Consider the following 24273-nt stretch of genomic DNA (forward strand, 5'->3'; position numbering starts at 1 on the left):
AACTACATCAAGTTTATATACACAGAAGCCTCTAATGTTTTACACACTATTCTATAACTGGAGTTTTGGAATTTGGCTGTTGCAGCTGGGTTCCTGTCATAGGCTGCACCTGGTGCAAGTAGGATAGCACTCTTTGAATTCAGCCCTGCATATTCCCTTGGAAATATTAAGACCATGCAATTGCTACCTACGGTTTTGTTGATTACAACATGTAACATGTGACCGGTACTTTGAAAAAATGTGCAAATAAAAAATAATAATATAAAGACCCACCTGAACAAAACATCTCGACATGCATGGTCACTACCATCAGTTTATATACCCAGTGTTGGGAATATGTACATCTAGAGTCAGTCAGTCCTTTTTCTTATTGTATTTTCTGTAAGACTGAAATATGTTGAGGGTCATATGCTAGTTTTAGATCTTTATTTGTGATATTACACGTGTCCTCGACATATTGTATAATCATTAATTTTATTATGAATGTGGAATTGTTTTGTCGGGCTGTGACTTGAATACTGCTGATGGATGTGCCACATGAACTGAATCCATGGTACCCATGTTTGTTGGAAGTGGCGGCTTAATGAACTGAGTGTCAGTCTCGGCGACTCGGTTGATTACACGTTGCCTTTTCCAATTTGGGTACGCGATGCTGGCTAAAACGCCAGGCTAGTAATGCAGCGAGGTGGAGGTGTTGGGATCGAGCCTACCTGTGACCGGGTGTGAAAACCGTGGACTCAATCTTGGCTTGCTTTTCTATGAGTTTGTGGCGGTCTTTCCTCAAACACCTGGTACAATTATCAGAACTATTTTGTTGTGTTCATATGTTCCACATAGTGTTCACATGTTCGGAATCACGTAGTACTTTTATCATATACTCATGTAAACAAATAAGGGAACACACGAGGGTACGTGTTCATATCAAGAATTTCTCTCAGAGTGCAATACATTCCCTGTGAAGAAACTTGTATAAGATTAAGGAAAACGTGTACATGTATTCCCTTAGTAGATGATACATGTAGCGTGCCATGTGCGATTCCGAATGCGGATCGTTTTGGTACTTTTACTTTCCATGGAATTAACACAAATCTCCTTCTTCAGCATCCTATTTCAAGTGGACAATCAGGCTGGAGATGCTTCGAACACCTAAGGTACATATTTAGTTTCATAATACTCTAAATTGTCAAACACCATTGAAAAGCCCTTTAATATGAGATTTCTTATGATTTGAGAAAGGGTTTTTCACTACAACTTTAAATTTAGAGAGTGCAGATATAAGTTAATGACTATGTGACAATAAATGAATGTTTACGGGGAAATACATTTTATTCATTTCACAAAACATTACAACATTATGTATACTCATTGTGTGAGTGAGTGAGTTAGTTTTACGCAGCACTCCGCAGTATTTCACCTTCATGGCTGCGGTTTGTAAACTAATGGCATCTACACATACGTGTGTACATGTAAACATTTGACGGGAAGTAATGGGTCATCTGGACTGGTCATAGGTCATATACAATACCAGCATGTATCTACATAGGCTTGTGTACTTGTAAACATTTGACGGGAAGTAATGGGTAATCTGGACTGGTCATAGGTCATATACAATACCAGCATGTATCTACATAGGCTTGTGTACTTGTAAACATTTGACGGGAAGTAATGGGTAATCTGGACTGGTCATAGGTCATATACAATACCAGCATGTATCTACATAGGCTTGTGTACATGTAAACATTTGACGGGAAGTAATGGGTAATCTGGACTGGTCATAGGTCATATACAATACCAGCATGTATCTACATAGGCTTGTGTACTTGTAAACATTTGACGGGAAGTAATGGGTAATCTGGACTGGTCATAGGTCATATACAATACCAGCATGTATCTACATAGGCTTGTGTACTTGTAAACATTTGACGGGAAGTAATGGGTAATCTGGACTGGTCATAGGTCATATACAATACCAGCATGTATCTACATAGGCTTGTGTACATGTAAACATTTGACGGGAAGTAATGGGTAATCTGGACTGGTCATAGGTCATATACAATACCAGCATGTATCTACATAGGCTTGTGTACTTGTAAACATTTGACGGGAAGTAATGGGTAATCTGGACTGGTCATAGGTCATATACAATACCAGCATGTATCTACATAGGCTTGTGTACTTGTAAACATTTGACGGGAAGTAATGGGTAATCTGGACTGGTCATAGGTCATATACAATACCAGCATGTATCTACATAGGCTTGTGTACTTGTAAACATTTGACGGGAAGTAATGGGTAATCTGGACTGGTCATAGGTCATATACAATACCAGCATGTATCTACATAGGCTTGTGTACATGTAAACATTTGACGGGAAGTAATGGGTAATCTGGACTGGTCATAGGTCATATACAATACCAGCATGTATCTACATAGGCTTGTGTACTTGTAAACATTTGACGGGAAGTAATGGGTAATCTGGACTGGTCATAGGTCATATACAATACCAGCATGTATCTACATAGGCTTGTGTACTTGTAAACATTTGACGGGAAGTAATGGGTAATCTGGACTGGTCATAGGTCATATACAATACCAGCATGTATCTACATAGGCTTGTGTACATGTAAACATTTGACGGGAAGTAATGGGTAATCTGGACTGGTCATAGGTCATATACAATACCAGCATGTATCTACATAGGCTTGTGTACTTGTAAACATTTGACGGGAAGTAATGGGTAATCTGGACTGGTCATAGGTCATATACAATACCAGCATGTATCTACATAGGCTTGTGTACATGTAAACATTTGACGGGAAGTAATGGGTAATCTGGACTGGTCATAGGTCATATACAATACCAGCATGTATCTACATAGGCTTGTGTACTTGTAAACATTTGACGGGAAGTAATGGGTAATCTGGACTGGTCATAGGTCATATACAATACCAGCATGTATCTACATAGGCTTGTGTACATGTAAACATTTGACGGGAAGTAATGGGTAATCTGGACTGGTCATAGGTCATATACAATACCAGCATGTATCTACATAGGCTTGTGTACATGTAAACATTTGACGGGAAGTAATGGGTAATCTGGACTGGTCATAGGTCATATACAATACCAGCATGTATCTACATAGGCTTGTGTACTTGTAAACATTTGACGGGAAGTAATGGGTAATCTGGACTGGTCATAGGTCATATACAATACCAGCATGTATCTACATAGGCTTGTGTACATGTAAACATTTGACGGGAAGTAATGGGTAATCTGGACTGGTCATAGGTCATATACAATACCAGCATGTATCTACATAGGCTTGTGTACTTGTAAACATTTGACGGGAAGTAATGGGTAATCTGGACTGGTCATAGGTCATATACAATACCAGCATGTATCTACATAGGCTTGTGTACATGTAAACATTTGACGGGAAGTAATGGGTAATCTGGACTGGTCATAGGTCATATACAATACCAGCATGTATCTACATAGGCTTGTGTACTTGTAAACATTTGACGGGAAGTAATGGGTAATCTGGACTGGTCATAGGTCATATACAATACCAGCATGTATCTACATAGGCTTGTGTACATGTAAACATTTGACGGGAAGTAATGGGTAATCTGGACTGGTCATAGGTCATATACAATACCAGCATGTATCTACATAGGCTTGTGTACATGTAAACATTTGACGGGAAGTAATGGGTAATCTGGACTGGTCATAGGTCATATACAATACCAGCATGTATCTACATAGGCTTGTGTACTTGTAAACATTTGACGGGAAGTAATGGGTAATCTGGACTGGTCATAGGTCATATACAATACCAGCATGTATCTACATAGGCTTGTGTACTTGTAAACATTTGACGGGAAGTAATGGGTAATCTGGACTGGTCATAGGTCATATACAATACCAGCATGTATCTACATAGGCTTGTGTACATGTAAACATTTGACGGGAAGTAATGGGTAATCTGGACTGGTCATAGGTCATATACAATACCAGCATGTATCTACATAGGCTTGTGTACTTGTAAACATTTGACGGGAAGTAATGGGTAATCTGGACTGGTCATAGGTCATATACAATACCAGCATGTATCTACATAGGCTTGTGTACATGTAAACATTTGACGGGAAGTAATGGGTAATCTGGACTGGTCATAGGTCATATACAATACCAGCATGTATCTACATAGGCTTGTGTACTTGTAAACATTTGACGGGAAGTAATGGGTAATCTGGACTGGTCATAGGTCATATACAATACCAGCATGTATCTACATAGGCTTGTGTACATGTAAACATTTGACGGGAAGTAATGGGTAATCTGGACTGGTCATAGGTCATATACAATACCAGCATGTATCTACATAGGCTTGTGTACATGTAAACATTTGACGGGAAGTAATGGGTAATCTGGACTGGTCATAGGTCATATACAATACCAGCATGTATCTACATAGGCTTGTGTACTTGTAAACATTTGACGGGAAGTAATGGGTAATCTGGACTGGTCATAGGTCATATACAATACCAGCATGTATCTACATAGGCTTGTGTACATGTAAACATTTGACGGGAAGTAATGGGTAATCTGGACTGGTCATAGGTCATATACAATACCAGCATGTATCTACATAGGCTTGTGTACATGTAAACATTTGACGGGAAGTAATGGGTAATCTGGACTGGTCATAGGTCATATACAATACCAGCATGTATCTACATAGGCTTGTGTACTTGTAAACATTTGACGGGAAGTAATGGGTAATCTGGACTGGTCATAGGTCATATACAATACCAGCATGTATCTACATAGGCTTGTGTACATGTAAACATTTGACGGGAAGTAATGGGTAATCTGGACTGGTCATAGGTCATATACAATACCAGCATGTATCTACATAGGCTTGTGTACATGTAAACATTTGACGGGAAGTAATGGGTAATCTGGACTGGTCATAGGTCATATACAATACCAGCATGTATCTACATAGGCTTGTGTACATGTAAACATTTGACGGGAAGTAATGGGTAATCTGGACTGGTCATAGGTCATATACAATACCAGCATGTATCTACATAGGCTTGTGTACATGTAAACATTTGACGGGAAGTAATGGGTAATCTGGACTGGTCATAGGTCATATACAATACCAGCATGTATCTACATAGGCTTGTGTACTTGTAAACATTTGACGGGAAGTAATGGGTAATCTGGACTGGTCATAGGTCATATACAATACCAGCATGTATCTACATAGGCTTGTGTACTTGTAAACATTTGCAAAAAGGTGAAAAAGTACATTTTGCTTTGAAATCATATCATCAAAGGAATGTGACATAAATATATGGATGTTGAGGTATTCGAATCCAGTAGCGTTCTCAACATTAACGAATGTCTATTTGAGTGGCAACGATGTAATATGTATGACAGTCCTAAGCTGCGCATGACAGACAATGGATTTCGACAAAGGATAATTGTTCATGTTTTATTTTATGTTTCAGTCTTGGCAAGGCTCCGACACAGGGGTGAAGTGGCATTCCTTACAAGTGACATATAACATAGACAAGCGTACACATAAAGTGAGTGAGTGAGGGACAAATGAAGTACGTGAAGCACGTGAGCGAAAACCTCCACGGGAACTACACTGTTCCTGAGGTCCTCTCAACGTTCTGCCTACTCTATACGCAAAATCCTTGAGTGCACCCAGCAATCTGGGCGTTTTCAATACCTGTGCGCAAAATTTAGCGATGATGATGATGGTTTGGACATTTTACGTGCGCTTTTCGATATAATGTGTAGTATGCACACACCCATTTAGCCGCGCAAGTTTAAAGCAGGCGCCAGTTTATGGAAGCCCCATTTTCAATATATGGTGCATTTCGCTACCAGCTTAATTTATGGGACTAAATGGAATATAAATAAGACCTAACATACACATATTACTTTGGCATCCAGTAAATTGCATCATTAGACACGAATGGAGTCTATTAAGTCGACCTTACTTCACATACCTGGTAGGCTTTCATTTTTATTAGTTCCTTAGCTCGTGGAGCGGGGATACACTGTAGCCCATGAAAATTAAAGTACGGAAGCAAAAACGTTTGTTATACTTTGATACAGACAAAATCGACGAAAACACACAATGAAATATGGAGTATAATATTGAAAATTTGGCCTAATGGAAATTGTTCTTGAACTTGCATTTAAGCCGCGTTCACACGAACTATATTTGTTCACTAAGACCTCTTATGGATTAATGTTCTTTGATCTTTTTCACACAACGTTTTGGGTTCATTCCAGATCCCTGCATCAGGTGAGGACTATTGTCTTCAGTTCACCTGATGAAGGGATCTAGAAAGACCCCGAAAGTAAGTATTCGTGAATGAATAATTGAAATATGTTTCTCCCTGAATTATCAGAAATATCTTTATTTGTAGATCCTTTCTCAAAGCATTGACGATCCTTCTTTGATCAAACCAGAAATCACAGTGGTTACAGCCTATTTCAACATCGGCTCCTTCGCCAAAGGAAGTGGTGCTAACATGTTTACGCCAACCAAATATAAGCATTGGATGAAAGCTTTTGGCAACATTAAAAACAACCTTGTCGCATATACCGATTCCAAGGATGTGTACGAACTCTTCATAAACCTGAGACGCAAGTTTCCCAGCAATATGACGAAAGTGTTCCTGATAGACAGATACAACCTTTGGTCCTTCTCTTTGGCCGAAGAAATCCGGAGTATCTACAAGCAGCCCAACTATCCAAAGCATCAACCGAACACAGTCAACGAGAACTACTCATGTGCAATGCATGCTAAGTTTGAATTGGTCAATAAAGTTTTAGCGGAGGAGCTGTTTCCAACAAAATATTTCTGCTGGCTAGATATTGGACTCTTCCGGAGTATCGCTGATGACAAGAAGACCTTCAAACTGCAGATTCCCAAAGAATGGGATCAACGGAAAGTCGCTTATAGTGCAATATCCCCCTTCAACAAACAGGAGACAATCGCAAAGGTTATTAAAAACAATATGGTATGGGTTGGAGGCGCCATGTATTTAGGTACACCTGAGGTGCTTCACAACTACACAGAAGACTACATGAATACAGTTAAGATGCTGATAAAGCAACGCTTGATGAATACGGATCAGCAAGTTATATATTCCATGTACCTGCCATCCTCACAGGTTAAACCCCGAGTCCAGATACAAACATTCTCCCGCCAGCATAGTCCTTATGATCCTTGGTTCCTTCTAGGGTACCTGTGCAGGGAGACATGGTTAAAAACCCAAACTCCTGTGAATAAAACATTCTAATAAATGGTGGCCTTTTGCCATGGTCCTATCACTTGCAATTGGCCCCCTAAACACTTATTAATTACAGAAATCTTCAGCTTAAACGTAATTTTGGGGTTTTGTTGTTTTGGGGGATTTTTTGTTGTTGTTCTTGCTCGTTTTGGGGGTTTATTTTGTTTTGTTTTGATGGGTTTTTTGTTTTTTGTTTTTTTTTGTTTTTTTGTTTTATTTATTTTGTTTTATTTATTTTATCTTATTGTTTTTTTGTTTGTGTTTCTTTTTGTTTTTATTTTTTTCTGTTATGTTTTGGGGACGTAAACTATTGACAACCTAGATGAATATCAGCCTCTCTATTTCGTGAGTGTGACGTGCAGATACAAGATACAGTTGTCACAAGCAGAGGAGCAGGCGTATATATACTGAATTGGGCAAAGAAAACAACACAATCAAAAGAACAAAATAGGAATTCTTAACTCAACCGTTATTTTATGATATTTAGAAGTACACCACGCCCAGAGAGGCAGTCTTTCAGTGTTGTCACAAACCCTAATATACAGTTCACACCTCTGAATCCACGAATCCTTTGGTAAATCCACATGGTGACACCGAGTTGCGGGTACAGCAACATGCAATAAACATGGACTAAATGCTGTGACTTTGTGTCCCAGTTCACCCAGTTGTGATTGGGTGGGAAAGCCGCAATACCTTGCTGTGTCATGTCGTACGCGTTGAAGAGTCTGTGCATTATGAGACAAACGTGCGTGTATAAAATAATGGCTGTCTCCATTTCACCCATCAACTTACACTATGATGTAGGGGAATGGCAATAGTGTTCTAGTCCGAGTAAAATGAAGGAGTTCAGTACAAGAGTAGTGTTACCACTGTGGGGGAATTTCATGATATTGGAGTGAATCGTCCAAAGGGAGGTAATTATGTCTATATTGCATAGACGTTCCACAAGTATATGTGTTTACACACACACACACACACACACACACACACACACACACACACACACACACACACACACACACACACACACACACACACACACACACACACACACGTGTGTGTGTGTATGAAAGAAGAAAACGAATTTTTTATGTGTGTGTGTGTGATAGTAGAAAACGCCAATTAGTAAAAAAAGAGGGAGTATTGGATTTACAAAATTGATAAAATGCAAATGATGACGCCAAGGAGGGAACAGATGATGTAGAGAAATAAAGGAAAAATGTGACGATATATTCCATTTCTTTGGCAATGTTTCATCTGTATGGATATATATTGTATCACTTTGTGGCACATGCATAGGCATTGGCTACTTTTTCTTAATGTTATATGTGTGATTGATATTTGGGATATTATCCACTATGTCATGTACATATAGTTTAGTCAGTTTGAACATTTCAGTTTTCAGTACAATTTATACTGGCTCTTATTTTACCATGTTCAATTCCTTTCAATTACGGGTCAATGCTCTACCCATTAGAGTAACTGTGATGTGTCTGCTGTTTAACGCCACACACACAGTATATATGGAGGTGGTCTGTAAATAATCGAATCTGGACCAGACAATCCAGTGATCATCATCATAAGTATCGATTTACGCCACTGGGATACGATGACAAGTGTCAACCAAATCATCGAGACTGATAACTCGATCCCGCTAGTCGCCTCTTATGACAAGCATGGTTTGAGGAAGGCCAGTTGCAACCAAGATGTTTGGGTGCGGATTTCAGCTTCATTAAGTTTGTGTTTTAACCGTTTACTTGATCTGTGATTCAAATTTCTTGTCAGTTATTAAAGAGACTAAAACCACTTCAGCTTGTATTTATTTCATATAAACAATACGTTCATTTGGTAACTGACTTCAAATGAGACACATCAAGGAGGAAAGGAGCTATTTTAATAGTACTGCAATCACTGTGAGAAATGCCTGAAAGTTGCTAACCCACAAGATAATAATTCACTATAGTTGCCAGAATTTGAACGTGGAAACTAAGAAAAAGATTACAAAGATATATAATACTAAGATATTGTCAGCGTGACAAGTTTCATCAATAAGCTGCAAATGCGATGAACATTTTTATCAGGCCATAATCATGGCTTGAAATTGTACTATAGCTTAACAAGTCGGAGAGACTGATATTTTTTACAATATGACTCCTGACCCCATGAAAATTCACTAGCAATGTTGGCCAGTGACTTTGTAGATTCACTGTCCCAGCTGAATTTGTATTAGCCACGTGATAGCGGACCAGTGGCTATTTCGGAAACAGATTGCTATAGTTGGTCGCAATGGACTGCCATCGCTATCGGCTATAGACTGTCACTGTCACTATAGCATGTTGCAACAAGCTATCGCAATAGTTGCTTCTCCCTCAATGGTCACCCCTGGTTCATGTTGAGTAGGTGGCTTACGGTCACGGCTGCTTCACGTCACACTGGTTTATTGGATAGTCTTGTTCCACAATTCCATCGGACATTATGAAGAGGAATAAAAACCCAGTTGTCTGATATGTAGATGTTACAGTCAGGTTTTAGACCCGTGGAATGCTGCTGTCGGTCGAATCTAGCCCTACATAGATACTGTCAACGTGTCTGAAATCAATAAACAAATTTGACTTTTCGCTGCCTTGGGGGATCCATGATCTTGGCTTGGAATTACGGAGGTAGCTGTTTTCTGTGAGTCGTGGCGTATAACTTTTGAAATAATGAGTCGATTGTGATCATTTACAACTCATCTTGTAGGGAAACCATCTAGTTTTTGATCCGTAGGCCTCGACGGAGTCATTGTGAAATCTAACTTTGACTGAGGAGGGTGTGGTTTCGTTGTTACATACCTTTCCTTCGATATAGTACTTGGGTAAAGTCTGTGTACCTATATGTCTTTCTAACACAGTTTCTAAGCGATACAAGCCCCTATGGGTCTGAGCAGGTTAGGCATGTGTATTCATATTTGCACGATCAGCGTGCACACGATCCAGGGTTGAAATCACAAGTTGGAGCCCCCATTTGTTTATCTGACATACTAACTATTCTTTGTCTAAGCTTCAAACAAAGGCACACACAACACATTACTTGGCGTTATGTTTTTTCTTCCTATCAAGAGCACCCCGTGTGCAGGTTTTAAGAACGTCCTCCCTTGTTTTGTGTAGACGTCTCCGATAAATGACAGTTTAATGTAATACATTGTAATTAAACTCACTGAAAAGCAAAGTATCTAGGGGGACAAACCTCACTCAACGTTGTCGCATCTGTGGGTACCTCTTCCTCCACCCTCTCTATTTTCGTCAAAAGACATGTGTTTGACGTCCTTACCCTAAGGACGACTTCAGTATCCAGTATAAAGAAATTGGGGCATAATTAAAAGATAATTATTCCCATGTTCGTTAACGCCCCGAATCGTGTTTCAATGGAAGTTGACGAGTGAGTTCATCAGCATATTTAAATATAATTTCTCACCAAAACATTGCCGGAATTTTGACAACCAGGAAGGTCAAGGTTATGTTTGAAGTCGGCCCCTGTGACCTCATATGGCTGACGTACTGTCAGCATTGCTTTTAATGCCTATCACCCATTTCATTTCTGCGACACATACTTGATTTTACAAATTGATATATGTCTGATATTCAATGTTTTATGATAAATGTCACGATATGCCGAAGCCGCAAACATAGCATGTGAATCCTCTCTTAAAAAACGCTGACCAAGCGGTTTTCACATTTCGTGTTTCAGTTATGGAAGAAATCTCGCTGATGTCAGTGTTATGGATCATTTGAAAAATGATAACTTCATACATGCAACCCCTTGTCAAGTCACACATTTCAAAGTATGTCATGAATCATCTTCATCATCATCATCGTCGTCATCATCATCATCATCTGAGTTGTTATTTTTGCTATTTTGTTATAGATGAAAGATAACATCCAGCAGAGAGTGTTCGGGTGGTCCTGGCACTGTCAGACTCATCATTAGCTCAGGGCCCTTGCCTAGTCGAACCCACCAGGACCTTTTCGGAGAATATGTAGGCTCCCTATCTGCTGATTTCATAACTATCATACTATCATCTATATACTATCATTTCTAAACTAACATCGCTTTAAGTTATTATTATTAACGTGACCAGAGAAAGTGACATAAATGAATAACATAATATAAGCAGCAGGTTATGGTAGAAAGGTAACGGTACATGTGTTCACAGAAGCGTTGATTATGGTTATGGTTTTGTTGCTTTTGATTATGAAAATATACTGGACAAACTACGTTAGGGATATTGGTATTTTTATGATTGATATGTTATCAGTGTGTCCATGAAAAAATGCCTCATTATTAAAAAAATCAAAATTTGCTTGTATCCCTGACTATTTTTGTCGAGTATATTTACAAGTGTAAATACGTTAGAGAGTGGTATGACTAGAAAATGAAAAACAGAACAGTTCATTTGACTCCAACATTACAAACTTTATCTAAACGATCATAAAATAGTTGTCGAGATATTTGCAATTAAACGAACAAAACACAGCTGTGTTACCCGCATCAAAACAAACTACCACTGAAAAATATTAGACATATGTTTCATTTTACACTTCTCCTAACATACATGTCTATACTTTCATTTGGCCGGCAATTTTGCTCACCATTTTCAAGCACATTCTCGAGATATAGTCACAAATGTACACTCGACTTAGCCTTTATAGAGATTTCTTAATATACACCATGTTTAAACATGTCTGCACCGATAACTTCACAGTCTCCCTGAAATTTGACACAAACTACATGTCTATACTTTCGGTTCACGTTATGTAGATAGATGTTCTGGGCAAATATAGGCATCTGTTATCTACAACCTTCAGAAAACAACAGGGTCCAATAAGCATTTCAGTTCAACATACGATTTTCAGTTTTCCTCGACAGAAGTAATATATTCATGCATCCGATCTTTACTTTTCATTATTTCAATATAAATGCATCTTAGAACTATAGACGTAATTAGACTTCAATTCCAATCAAATGAACAATAACGATACAAATTACAGAAAATACACTCTCGTAACATTACACATGTAATGTTTGGGATTATGTACCATATGTATAACATTGTGTACACATCGTAATTACACGTTAAAATGACATCAAAGAAAACCTGTATATTTTCTTCTATAAAAAAAACAGTTCGTATCTTTGAACTGAAGTTTGTCATTGTAAATAAATCAGTTAAGTCGGTCAATCGGTTACTGTAGGAGTTCATGACGTTTTCATTAAGAGGGTAGATTAGCAGATGTTTGGGTAGTACATATGTAACTCGTTATTGTGCACTTCAGTTGTTATTGCTGTTGCTATACACACTATTGTTACTATCTTTGAACTGAAGTTTGTCATTGTAAATAAATCAGTTAAGTCGGTTAATCGGTTACTGTAGGAGTTCATGACGTTTTCATTAAGAAGGTAGATTAGCAGATGTTTGGGTAGTACTTATGTAACTCGTTATTGTGCACTTCAGTTGTTATTGTTGTTGCTATACACACTATTGTTACTATCTTTGAACTGAAGTTTGTCATTGTAAATAAATCAGTTAAGTCGGTTAATCGGTTACTGTAGGAGTTCATGACGTTTTCATTAAGAGGGTAGATTAGCAGATGTTTGGGTAGTACATATGTAACTCGTTATTGTGCACTTCAGTTGTTATTGTTGTTGCTATACACACTATTGTTACTATCTTTGAACTGAAGTTTGTCATTGTAAATAAATTAGTTAAGTCGGTTAATCGGTTACTGTAGGAGTTCATGACGTTTTCATTAAGAGGGTAGATTAGCAGATGTTTGGGTAGTACATATGTAACTCGTTATTGTACACTTCAGTTGTTATTGTTGTTGCTATACATACTATTGTTACTATCTTTGAACTGAAGTTTGCTTTTGTAAATTGGTCAGATAACATGAACCTGTTCATGGAGTTTTTTATTAATAGCGGGAATGTTCGGTTTGATGTCCTGCTTACAAACTGAGAGTTACGACCGAGTGTACCTATTGCTTTACTCAGTTTGTCGGAATATTCCAAAATCACGAGAGAAGGCACTAGAAATGGCTGCACTTAGTGCTGTTATCTGAGGTAATCAAGCGCATGCGCCAAAATATATTTCAAAACATTGGCCTTGCTAAAAGTCTCAAACCCGCCGCCATTTTCGTTTTTCACAAACGCCAAGCTACTGACACCGACTAAAGAGGAATCTCTAGTGCAACTACGACTACAACTTTGCATACTGGTTCCTCTCTAGTGGTTCAACCATACATATAAAAGCATTTGTAAGTATGTTTCATCAGGATAAGTCTCAAACTGTGCATCCCACTGGGCTTAATGGATATCTACGTGATCATTACACAAATGAATCTTCACTTTTTCTGTGTCTCGGAACAATAGTTCAGCTTGTTATTTCTCCTGACGATATGTCTCCTTGAAGACAAAGGGTACTTCTTCCACACTCCCCTGTGGGGCTCCCCTTTAGCTCCAAACCCTAGTACGCAAGTAAATTTACGCACATATAGTGCACTCAAATACATAATAAATACTACAAAGGGTTAAAGCGTAGCATGCCTGTCACTAAAGACTTCTGTCTCCTGTGGGAGGCATTTGAGCAGTTGTTAAGATGAAGTTTTATCGATAGGCAACTTCTTTATTGCAATACGTATGACGTTTCGGGGAAGGTACTAACACTGCTATCAAGCAAGCCATCAACTATATTGAACTTGGTTTTCCTTTAAAGGCATCTTGTTCTGGAATTGAACGGGATAAACACAAACAATTCAACCAGTGGATGTACATGTAATTCACACTTTGTCCAAAAAACAGCATTACAATGGAAGCTGCCAAAACGTCATCTGTCCAATCCAGCAAGTTGTCAGCATTGGCATAAAATCTCAGTCTCAGTGGCTTGTACATTTATCATCAGCTATACGATCCAGCACACTGTCTTAACCGGGTTAATTCTTCAGTCCCAATGACTGCCGGTTTAGACAACTTCCACATTATCTTAATGCCGAACCAATACAAATGCATTGATTACATTCGCTAGTTGGCCATAAATGAATCATCATTAGTAAAACTTCCATAGACTTACAAGTTAATTAACTGTTGCAAGAATGACTTTCATAAACTGAGAAAAGCCATTTTATTTTGATACTTTGTAAACACCTTGGAAATTAATTCATGTACGTAATTCTCTCTTTTCTTTCTCTCTTTTCATTTTTCTTTCCTTCTGATTTATGTCGTTTAGATAGCTGCGGTTTTATTAAAAATCATCAGAAAATTGAATGGAAATTGAATGTGCATATACCTGAGATGATTTTTCAGCTGGTACATAAGTATTGAAAACAATTCGAAAATTATATTTCTGAAAATATAAAGTGGCATATCAAACGTAGCACATAAAAATAATCAAGTCACACTGAATTTGATCAAATGAAATAAAATTCCTTTACGTTTGATTAGCAGTTATGTGTTACATTGCATTTCAATAATTAAATCTTAAATCTTAGATCGGCAAGATTTTTGAACAAAACAATGAGCAAAGTTGACAATTTGTTCATCCAACTGTCCACTTTAACACACGTGACATGACTCAAGTTGTCCTCGAAAATTGACTCCTGGTGCTGCCTGTGTTCATCTGTCAAGCGATGAGTATTGACTTACTGCAGAAGAAGATGCGTAGGGCCCTAGCGATTTGCAGTTCTAGATTACTGTAATGATACAGAGACTGGGTGAAAGGCTGCACAATCTTGAAGTGACTTTCGGTACAACAAAACGACTGATTACTGTTGAAAATAATCCGTTAACAAAATACCACGAGACCAGCATCTGGCTGTGCGCCTTGCTTGTAAATGTTCACCTCATTAAGAATAATAATTTGCATAATATTGCAATGTTAAGAGTGAGTGCGTTCCACACACTGGAACCAGGTGGGGAATCAAACACGGGTTTTCCGCCTGACGAGCGAACCAAAGGCTATCCCACAGACCCGAGTGTTTGAAACTCAAGTGTGTTTACAGTACATGGTCAACCAAAACGAGCAGCGTCTGATTTATGGTTTTAATTAAACATCCGGAAATGGAATTTAGAGACGCTTAACATGTTCGGATCAGGCTTTGCAGTCTCGGGAAAACTGAACCATGATTGTAGGATCAGATACTATTCTGTAGTAGGATGCGGCAACAGTTAGTAGAGTTTGGGTGCTGAGGTCACATCTTCCGTCAGAGGCACGCCTGTCAGCTGATCGACAGACGAAGGCGGTGTGGGTGGTGCAGCGGTCCATGCACTGTTGTTCAGTCACACCTGTGTAGGTAGCCATGTTGTTATCACCTATATAGTAGCCACGTATTGTAGTGTAATGAGGACCGTACTCTGTACAAGCTGCAAACAAATCAGTCATGTTGAATATTTCTGTAAAGGATATAGAAGATGCTCAGAATTAGTATTTACTTTAAATGAAGTTGGCTTTCCATCCCCCCACCCCCAACAATTGTTGTTTTGCACAAGATGCCTGTCAATGGTGTTTGGTAATTGTACACAGACATGAACATATTTTCAGATAAGAGCCACCATGAGGTGCTCGCTTTATTACAGGAAATAATTTTGAATACACACAATCACAGCAAACCAACTTCAGAGGACTCTTTTCGATGTTTCAAGACAGGTGCCCATGCCCGTACATAGCGGGTCGTGAAAGACATGGAGATGGTAAATGCACTAGGTAAGAAGAGTTTACGGAGCTGATACAAAAGGGATTTCCAAATATAACTGAACCCATTCGGCTTTTTACAAATTAGAAGAAATGTCATCTCATGCATACTTGAAACACATGACTTCTGTTGAGGTGAGAATGCCAGTCCGGGATCACACATGCACTCGGAATTGACACAGACGGAGTTTTCCAAGGAACAGTCCGTGCTGTGCTGACAGGAAGATCCAATAAAACCTGAAAAAAAGCCAAATATCATGGTAAAGAATGAATTGAATGTATCTAAAAATATGAACCAGTATCTCTTGCTTCGTTTAAGATATAGAAGTTAAAATGAATAATCCTCACAAACTATCGGAAGGCTTTACAAAAGTTAAACAAAAATAGTAACGTGTAAGGTTAAATTCAAAATAGGAGTCAAGATTGCATAGCTCCCATCATCATACTATATACTTCTTGGGAGAAGGCATCATAGCCTTTAGCTTAGTATGTTACTGTTATTGCTTTGTTATCCCTGATCTGATCTATTAATAATGACTTAAATCTGCCATCCTTTGAATTATTTATGCTCACCGGAATAACTCCTTGCTTCCACAAACCTGATCTTTTTACCGTGACAGATCAAACATTGTACCTGATGTCACATCATTGATGTAGCGTTAAACAGTGTCACGCATTATTTTCAGTGACCGGACGGTGTAAGGAAAGTCCTGCTGTTTTCAGCAACACATGAATATCACATGGTGCCTACACGTAAGAAAGCGATGAGCTGTCATTTAATGTTGCATACCAGTGAGAAAGAGTTGAGCCTTGATTATATGTTGCATACCAGTAAGAAAGTGTTGAGCCTCCATTATATGTTGCCTACCAATGAGAAAGTGTTGAGCCTTGATTATATGTTGCCTACCAATGAGAAAGTATTGAGCCTCCATTATATGTTGCCTACCAATGAGAAAGTGTTGAGCCTTGATTATATGTTGCCTACCGGTGAGAAAGTATTGAGCCTCCATTATATGTTGCCTACCACTTGAAAAGTTAAAACAAGCAAACGTGTACCATAGTGACGCTGACATTGTGAAATGGTCATATATGTAAAATTATAAAGATTATTCAGGTCAGGTATCCTAAACATCTTAATCACAACAAACGTATACCAGAATGATAAACAACATTCCTACACACGGTTTGTACGTATTAACATTACTTACCTTTCTCCTTTACAAACAACATATATCCCGGGGCTGATTCACTTGCAGAGTTCTCGTTAAAGGCGACGGCGTAAGCTCTGCACACTGATCCTTCTGAATTCACTTGAAAGCTAACACAGGTTTTCTCTTGAAGACAGAAGATGGCACATTCATTTCTGTTCACCGATGATTTTGTCCACAACAACCACCTTGAAAACATCCGATTGTCAAAAGTCGTAACATGCGTGTACTGGACAATGACTGTCTGGCACTGTGGAATGGCTTGAATTTTACCTTGCGAAAATCGCAGAAAAAGAATCAGGATGAAGACGCCAGTTCTGTCCATGATGTGGAGATCACGTTCATTACCGCAAAGTTTTCATCGTGTCCATATAGTCTGCAAATGGATCACCGATCCGTTCATATGATCTACTACCTGTCAGTCTGCAGGCACGAAGAATCTTGCAGGGTTGTCATTTGATTTTACATGTATAAACGCAGGCGCGACCAAATACACGTTGAAGTCGTTTGCTTTGCTTCGTTGGTTTGTATTCATTATGCATCGACGCATTTGTTTGAAGTTTAAGTCTCTAAAGACTCGGGACCAGACAGTTATCGACATGCAGCAAGTATTCATCTTGAATTGTCATCTTGTAAAACATCCAATCTGCACAAAAGTCCCCTAGCAATAAATCCCACATATACACCTTAAGGAATGTGAATTACATGGATGTCTCTTTATGTGCATGTCTTACACCTGTACTGGATGAAGTCTCTCTCTCTCTCTCTCTCTCTCTCTCTCTCTCTCTCTCTCTCTCTCTCTCTCTCTCTCTCTCTCTCTCCACCACACCGTGACTGGAAATAAATTAGAGATTCATGTCACCTAAACGTAGAGTATAAAATCCCTGTGGACGAAAAAAGTAAAACCAGCTGGAATATCATTAGTTCAGATGTAAAACCAAGCATGAGGATCTAAAACTTTATACGAAACATTAAGTGTTAGGCATATTGCTGACATCCGAAGGTGAATCACCATACTAAGGGCTATGATTAAATCAGTCTCTAGATAGAAATTATGAGCTGTCATGGACTGAGGAACAGTAAAGGTCCAGGTTATAAATGGTCCTCAGCAACACCTGCCTGTCGTAAGAGGCCACAAACGGGGTCGGGTGGTTAAGCTTGGCTAATCTGGTTGACAGATGCCATCGTATCGTACTTGCTCATGTTTTTGTATCCGATATGCACATGCTATTGATCACTGGATTCTTTGTGTTGAATGACAGATAAGTGTAAACAAACATATATGTGTACTTCAAAAACTGAATTGCATCTTGGATGTTTGTCACTAATGCTTTAAAGTATGAAATGCCCTGAAATGTCTTGAAAATGGAAAGGTTAATGAAACAACAATAGAGCAAGATTTTTATGACGCACTTTGAAATCATCGACGAAAGAGTATACGCAATTATACGGAAGCATGAAAAATGTAGACAGCAAACTCAAGGACGGAACTAATAATTTACTACTGGCCATAAGATAAATAATGACTGCTAGAAAGTTGATGGAACCACTCATCAATCTTGTAACGCTAGAGTTGTATTTTCTTCCCCGTTTCCTGCTCTGTTTTAGACCCGAAGAAGTTGAAGGAGAACAGCATTGTGCCACATCTCTTGAGAATGAGAAACATACGGGGCCATCGTCTGTTGAGCACTGTGAAAATTTCCGTTACTTTCATAAATTCATGAAGCGTTGACGTCATGAACAGTTTTGCTTCCACCTCATATAATTAATACATGATGACTCCCTGCTCAAACGTTCACTATAAGACAGTAGCTATGCGTTTAATACCTGTACTGCAGGCATATATTAATCCACATTTCCTCTTATCGATTAAGATTGATGACATTTCATTATTGTTACGACGTAGTAAGCAACATCACAGGTGTGTGTCGGCGTTCTGTAGTGCAGGTCAGACAACACAGTAATGACTCCCTGCTCAAACGTTCACAACAAGACAGTAGCTGAACGTTTAAAACCTGTACTTCAGGTATACATTTACCCACATCTCTTCTTATTGATTAAGATTGATGACATTTCTTTATTACTGCGAAACACTAACGACCACGAGAGGTGGGTGACGGTGGGCTGTAGTACAGGTCAGACAACACAGTAATGACTCCCTGCTCAAACGTTCACAACAAGACAGTAGCTGAACGTTTAAAACCTGTACTTCAGGTATACATTTACCCACATCTCTTCTTATTGATTAAGATTGATGACATTTCTTTATTACTGCGAAACACTAAGGAACACGAGAGGTGAGTGACGGTGGGCTGTAGTACAGGTCAGACAACTCAGTGATCAATATCATTAGTATAGGGCCACGAAATTGGTTTGCTATGGCATGTATCAGCCTAGATAGTGAGCCTGACCACCCAGTCCATTAGTCGCCTCTTACGGCCCCATGCTTTCCAATCACAACTGATAGTTGACGGTTGACGGAAAAGTATCAGAAGTGACAGTAACTGTATCGATTTCACGTTCACGACTTTTGACCATAGTTTCCGTTATTGCCCTCACTCGTGAACACAGTCTGTAAATTTGTACATGTTATTTCAGTGTAGCATAAATATTTTTCATGAAATGAATTTAGGATGGATCATTGTAAACTTTGACAGGCAAATGTGAAATCGTCTCTGCTCCATGCACATAATTTCAGTTCAATTTTCCAACCACTATTAATTAATGACATCACATTTATCAACTTACGAATGGTTCCACAATGAGCATAATCACATAGTCTGTCATGGCACTGTACATGTGTCGATTAAATTGTCGCCATCCGATAAATAAGCAACGGAAAAATAAACAGAAATTATGTGATTGTAAGGAAGATGATTTCTCATTGGGTCTAACGAAAATTAGATTCATGAAAATTATTAGCATGTAAGTGTAAGGGAATTACATCAAGTGTCCTAATATATCTGGCAAGGGTCTGTCGTTTCTTTCTTCAGAAAAGCTGGCGTTCCAACTCCTGAATCAGTCGTTGTCGTGTACCAACAGCACAGAAAACACCACAGATACCATATATCGATAAGCCCTTTTATTACATCAGAGAGAATGTGTCACAGTTTCCTGAATGTCGTTAACTCCGGAATTATACTGAAAGCAAATTCGGATAATATTTACTTCAGAAATGAAACCAGATACATAAACATGATTGTTTTAAGAAGGGTTTCATTTTGAAAGACTCGTGAAAAATTCGGATAGAATCGATTGCTTGCAAGGTATGCTTGCTGACTGTGTGCGAGTTCAGAGTTTAAGTGACACTGGCAGTATTGCAGGCATATCGTGACTAGAACAAGTTATAAATTCATAACCGGCGAAGATCCGGGTGAGAATTGGTCTTCAGCAACCCAAGCTTGCCGTGACAGGCGACTAACGGGATCGGGGATTAGGCTAGCTGACTTTGTTGACACATGCCATCGGTACCCAATTTTGCGTAGATTGATGCTCATGCTGTTGACCACTGGACTGGCTGGTCCAGCCTGGATTATGTACAGACCGCTGCCACATAGGTGGAATACTGCTGTTTGCGGCGTAAAACTAAATTCACTATCTCGCCCACTCACTCACTTGTAAACTCAAAATACAGACAGTTTAAAGTATTCCAGATAGTACCAAGTTATATATATATATATAGCCAACAACTGCAGCTTGTAATTAGGGACACTGGGAACGTACAGTCCAATTGCTTCGTACATGAACCAACCTGGATTTGCGCCATCCGTTCAGCTACTAGCAGTATTAGACAATCTAGCTATGATTTAAAATAATACATAAACTACGGTAAAAGAATTTATTTTAAATGTTTTGGACGTCCGGAACTATCACTGTGGTTAAATAGTCGAGTAATGGGGTCGTGTGACCGCTATTATTACCCCAAATCGATGCCACTAAACTGAATCACTTGATTGTCTGCTCCAGAGGAGATTAGTTACAGCCCACCATCTGTTTCTGTAATATTGCTTGAAACACCAAACAAAACATTAGATTTATTCAGATGACTGTACACTGAATTATCATATGTGAAATATTTTCTTCCGGCGAGGCTGCCTACATGATTTACCTTTGATGAGTTTTCCGTGGACCTCGACTTCGCAGATGGTGAGGTATCCATGGTTTGGTGGTATAAAATGTAACATCACGTATCGACCCGTTGTCGAAGGTTTGCAGACTAGAACCTCAGGCCTTGACAATCGTCCTTTCCTTTGTGCGCATGTCATTGACTGGGCAGTGCTGGTTTTCATGGGGTTTTCATTAAATACACGGACTTCCAGATCGTGGAATCTGTACGCTGACATCAAAACACCACACTGCCAGAATCAGCAGTCAACGTACATGACAGTTTAACATCAAGAAGTTTATTTCCAGGTTCGGTTCCGGAAGAAAATATATAATAAGGAAATGAAAGATCATGCTTGACATGAAAAATGTTAATATATGTACTCTTAAAAATATTTTTTAAAATAAAAATCGTCAATTTGTAGGAGACAAATGAAAGAATGGAAATGCATTAAAGCGGTATTGCAGTGTGACAGAAGGCAGTACAACCCCCAACGATGTTGAAGGGTGAGATGGTATAATTGTTAAATGCAAAGTGGTTTGGTACAGTGATGCCCAAGACCACCACTACTGGTAAAATATTCATTAACTACACCTTTTCAAAAGAAGTAGAGGAATTTACAGTTAGTAACTATCGATTCAAAAATGGGAGCTATATTGAAGATGCAGGGAAATAAAGAATTGCAACATTATTATCAAGCACTTACTATAACCATCTGTCCGTCCATAAAGGGTGACGTTGTGAACGTCATATTGTCCCTGCAAGTCAACCATCCACCAAGGCTTCCGCTCAGATGCATGAGAAGTAAAGCATTGACCTGCTAGACGGTTACCTCCCTTGTCACCGTCTACCACGTGTCGAGGATTAGAGAGTCCGTCGAAGTCTTTACATCCGTATGCAGGTTTTCCGAGCGACAAATTGTTGGTGTCTGGAAAAAGTGAGTGAGTTTAGTTTTACGCCGCACTCAGCAATATTCCAGCTGTATGATGGCGGTTTGTAAATAATCGAACCTGGACCAGACAATCCAGTGATCAACAGCATGAGCATCGATCTGTGCAATTGGGAACCGATAACATGTGTCAACCAAATCAGGTAGGCTTTCCACTTTCCCGTTAGTCGCCTCTTAAGACATGCATAGTCACTTTTTTTATCAAGCAGTTTTGGAAAAAGAATTTATCATAAGGTTTAAATAGTTCCGTGCCACTGTTAAGTTTCATTTTGTTCTTGTTCGTTGAAAAATCGATTTAATTGATAAATTTTTATTGATATGATCTGTGGATAGACGTATTTTACTGATTGGTAGTTGGGATTAGTACCTTTCATTGTTAGTGACTGTACCCACAAAGAAGGGTAAAGAAATGTACAATTATTGTCCTCCTGAGAGGATACGTAAGTCCCAAAACTTCCAGTGTCAACTGAGCTCAATCAACCTTTCTATTCGATTTACCTTTGTTATTTCAAATTTCGGCTATAATCGCCAGCAACTGAAGGGATGATATGAATTCAGTTAGGGTCTATGGAGGGTCTATGGAGGTAGCAAAAGTACTGAAAGTCCCCTTCAGTTCCTTACGATCAATAGTTTTCTGCTTTTCAAGATATATGCTAGCCAGTTTTAACTCATTTTGTGATAATCTAGTAACTGTACTGTCTTTCGCAGGATTGTAAATAGCATATATATGAGTTTAGAATCAGTTTTAGTAACGATATGGCTGAACTATTGCCTGTGTCACTTCATCGATTCAATTCTTGGGCGTGGTGAATACATTCTTGAACCAACAGGCTACGTAACGACCAGAAATCAGAACAAGTCTAGGTACCGCTAGACGATTGCTTGCTTTTTTGTTGAACGCCGCCCTCGGCAATATCTTGGCTATATGGCGTCCGTCTGTAAACAATCGAGTCTGGACCAGACAATCCAGTGATATATGAGTATTGATCTACACAACTAGGATACGGTAACAAGCGTCAATCAAGTAAGCATGTCTGGCTACCCAATCCCGCCAGTCGCCTTTTACGACATGCATAGGTTGCCGAAGACCGGCTCTTACCCGGATGTGCACGGGTCATCACCTCTAGAGATAGCCCAGTCAGTCTGAGATTTAACCTTGAGTGCGTTTACCCAGTTTCAGTGCCTTTACGACTTTGTCCAACTTGGTGTTGATGTCGTGGAGCTTGGTCTCAGTTTCTTCTTGTCGCAACCCAACAGACTCCAGTTCTGATTTCATCTCTGAAACTGAAGGGCGTAAATATGCTATAGTTTAATGCGTGTGAATTGTTGATTTTTTCCCCTCCGAAATGATGACACAGATCAGGAGGTAAACTGTCAACGTATAGTGAGTCGCATTTAGCAATATCACGGTCGCGGACACCAGAAATAGGGCTTCACACATTGTGACCATGTAGGAAATCAAACGCGGGTCTTCGAACCTTTTCACCACGTGTTTTCGATATTTTCTCGAAGTCCTGACAAATTAATATGATTGTTCGGCCCCTAAAATGATACAGAAAATATCATATTCAAAAATACTTTTGTACAGGTTGATTAATGCGTGTATTCCAGGGACGTGTATCTATTTGATATCCGAAGACAGATGGATAAGATCATAGGCGTTACAAAAACGTAATTTTTATCTTTTTAAGTTTGTAAAGAGCAATGGCCATACGAAATCTTATCGGCTTCGGTGATAAAGCGATTTGTGACGTCATGCCGTTATGTAATTTCATTGTGATGAGACAATTATCTGCCAAGTATCCTTTTGCAATTTCATTCCTGCGTTATCGCCCGTCACTGTTTAAGAAATCGTTTTATCATAGGCACCGACGTAAACAATATAATGACAAAGAGTTTAAGTTTGTTTCCGGATAAAAGATGCATACAAAATTACAAAATTACTCTTGTAGGGTCTT

The 24273-nt window shown here is 38.9% G+C and overlaps 1 protein-coding gene and 1 pseudogene across 1 annotated transcript; one reads left to right on the plus strand and one right to left on the minus strand.

The window, feature by feature from the left end:
- LOC137280851 (uncharacterized) overlaps nt 1-24273 on the minus strand; it is a 539924-nt pseudogene that overhangs the window by 513005 nt on the left and 2646 nt on the right.
- On the plus strand, nt 1006-7543 carry LOC137282359 (uncharacterized). The gene is made up of 3 exons (XM_067814102.1): nt 1006-1151; nt 5526-5603; nt 6462-7543. The coding sequence occupies exons 1-3, from the start codon at nt 1134-1136 to the stop codon at nt 7338-7340; spliced, it is 975 nt and encodes a 324-aa protein (XP_067670203.1). The 5' UTR covers nt 1006-1133; the 3' UTR covers nt 7341-7543.

Source organism: Haliotis asinina, chromosome 4 (assembly GCF_037392515.1).
Source record: "Haliotis asinina isolate JCU_RB_2024 chromosome 4, JCU_Hal_asi_v2, whole genome shotgun sequence".
In the NCBI taxonomy this organism is placed as follows: domain Eukaryota; kingdom Metazoa; phylum Mollusca; class Gastropoda; order Lepetellida; family Haliotidae; genus Haliotis; species Haliotis asinina.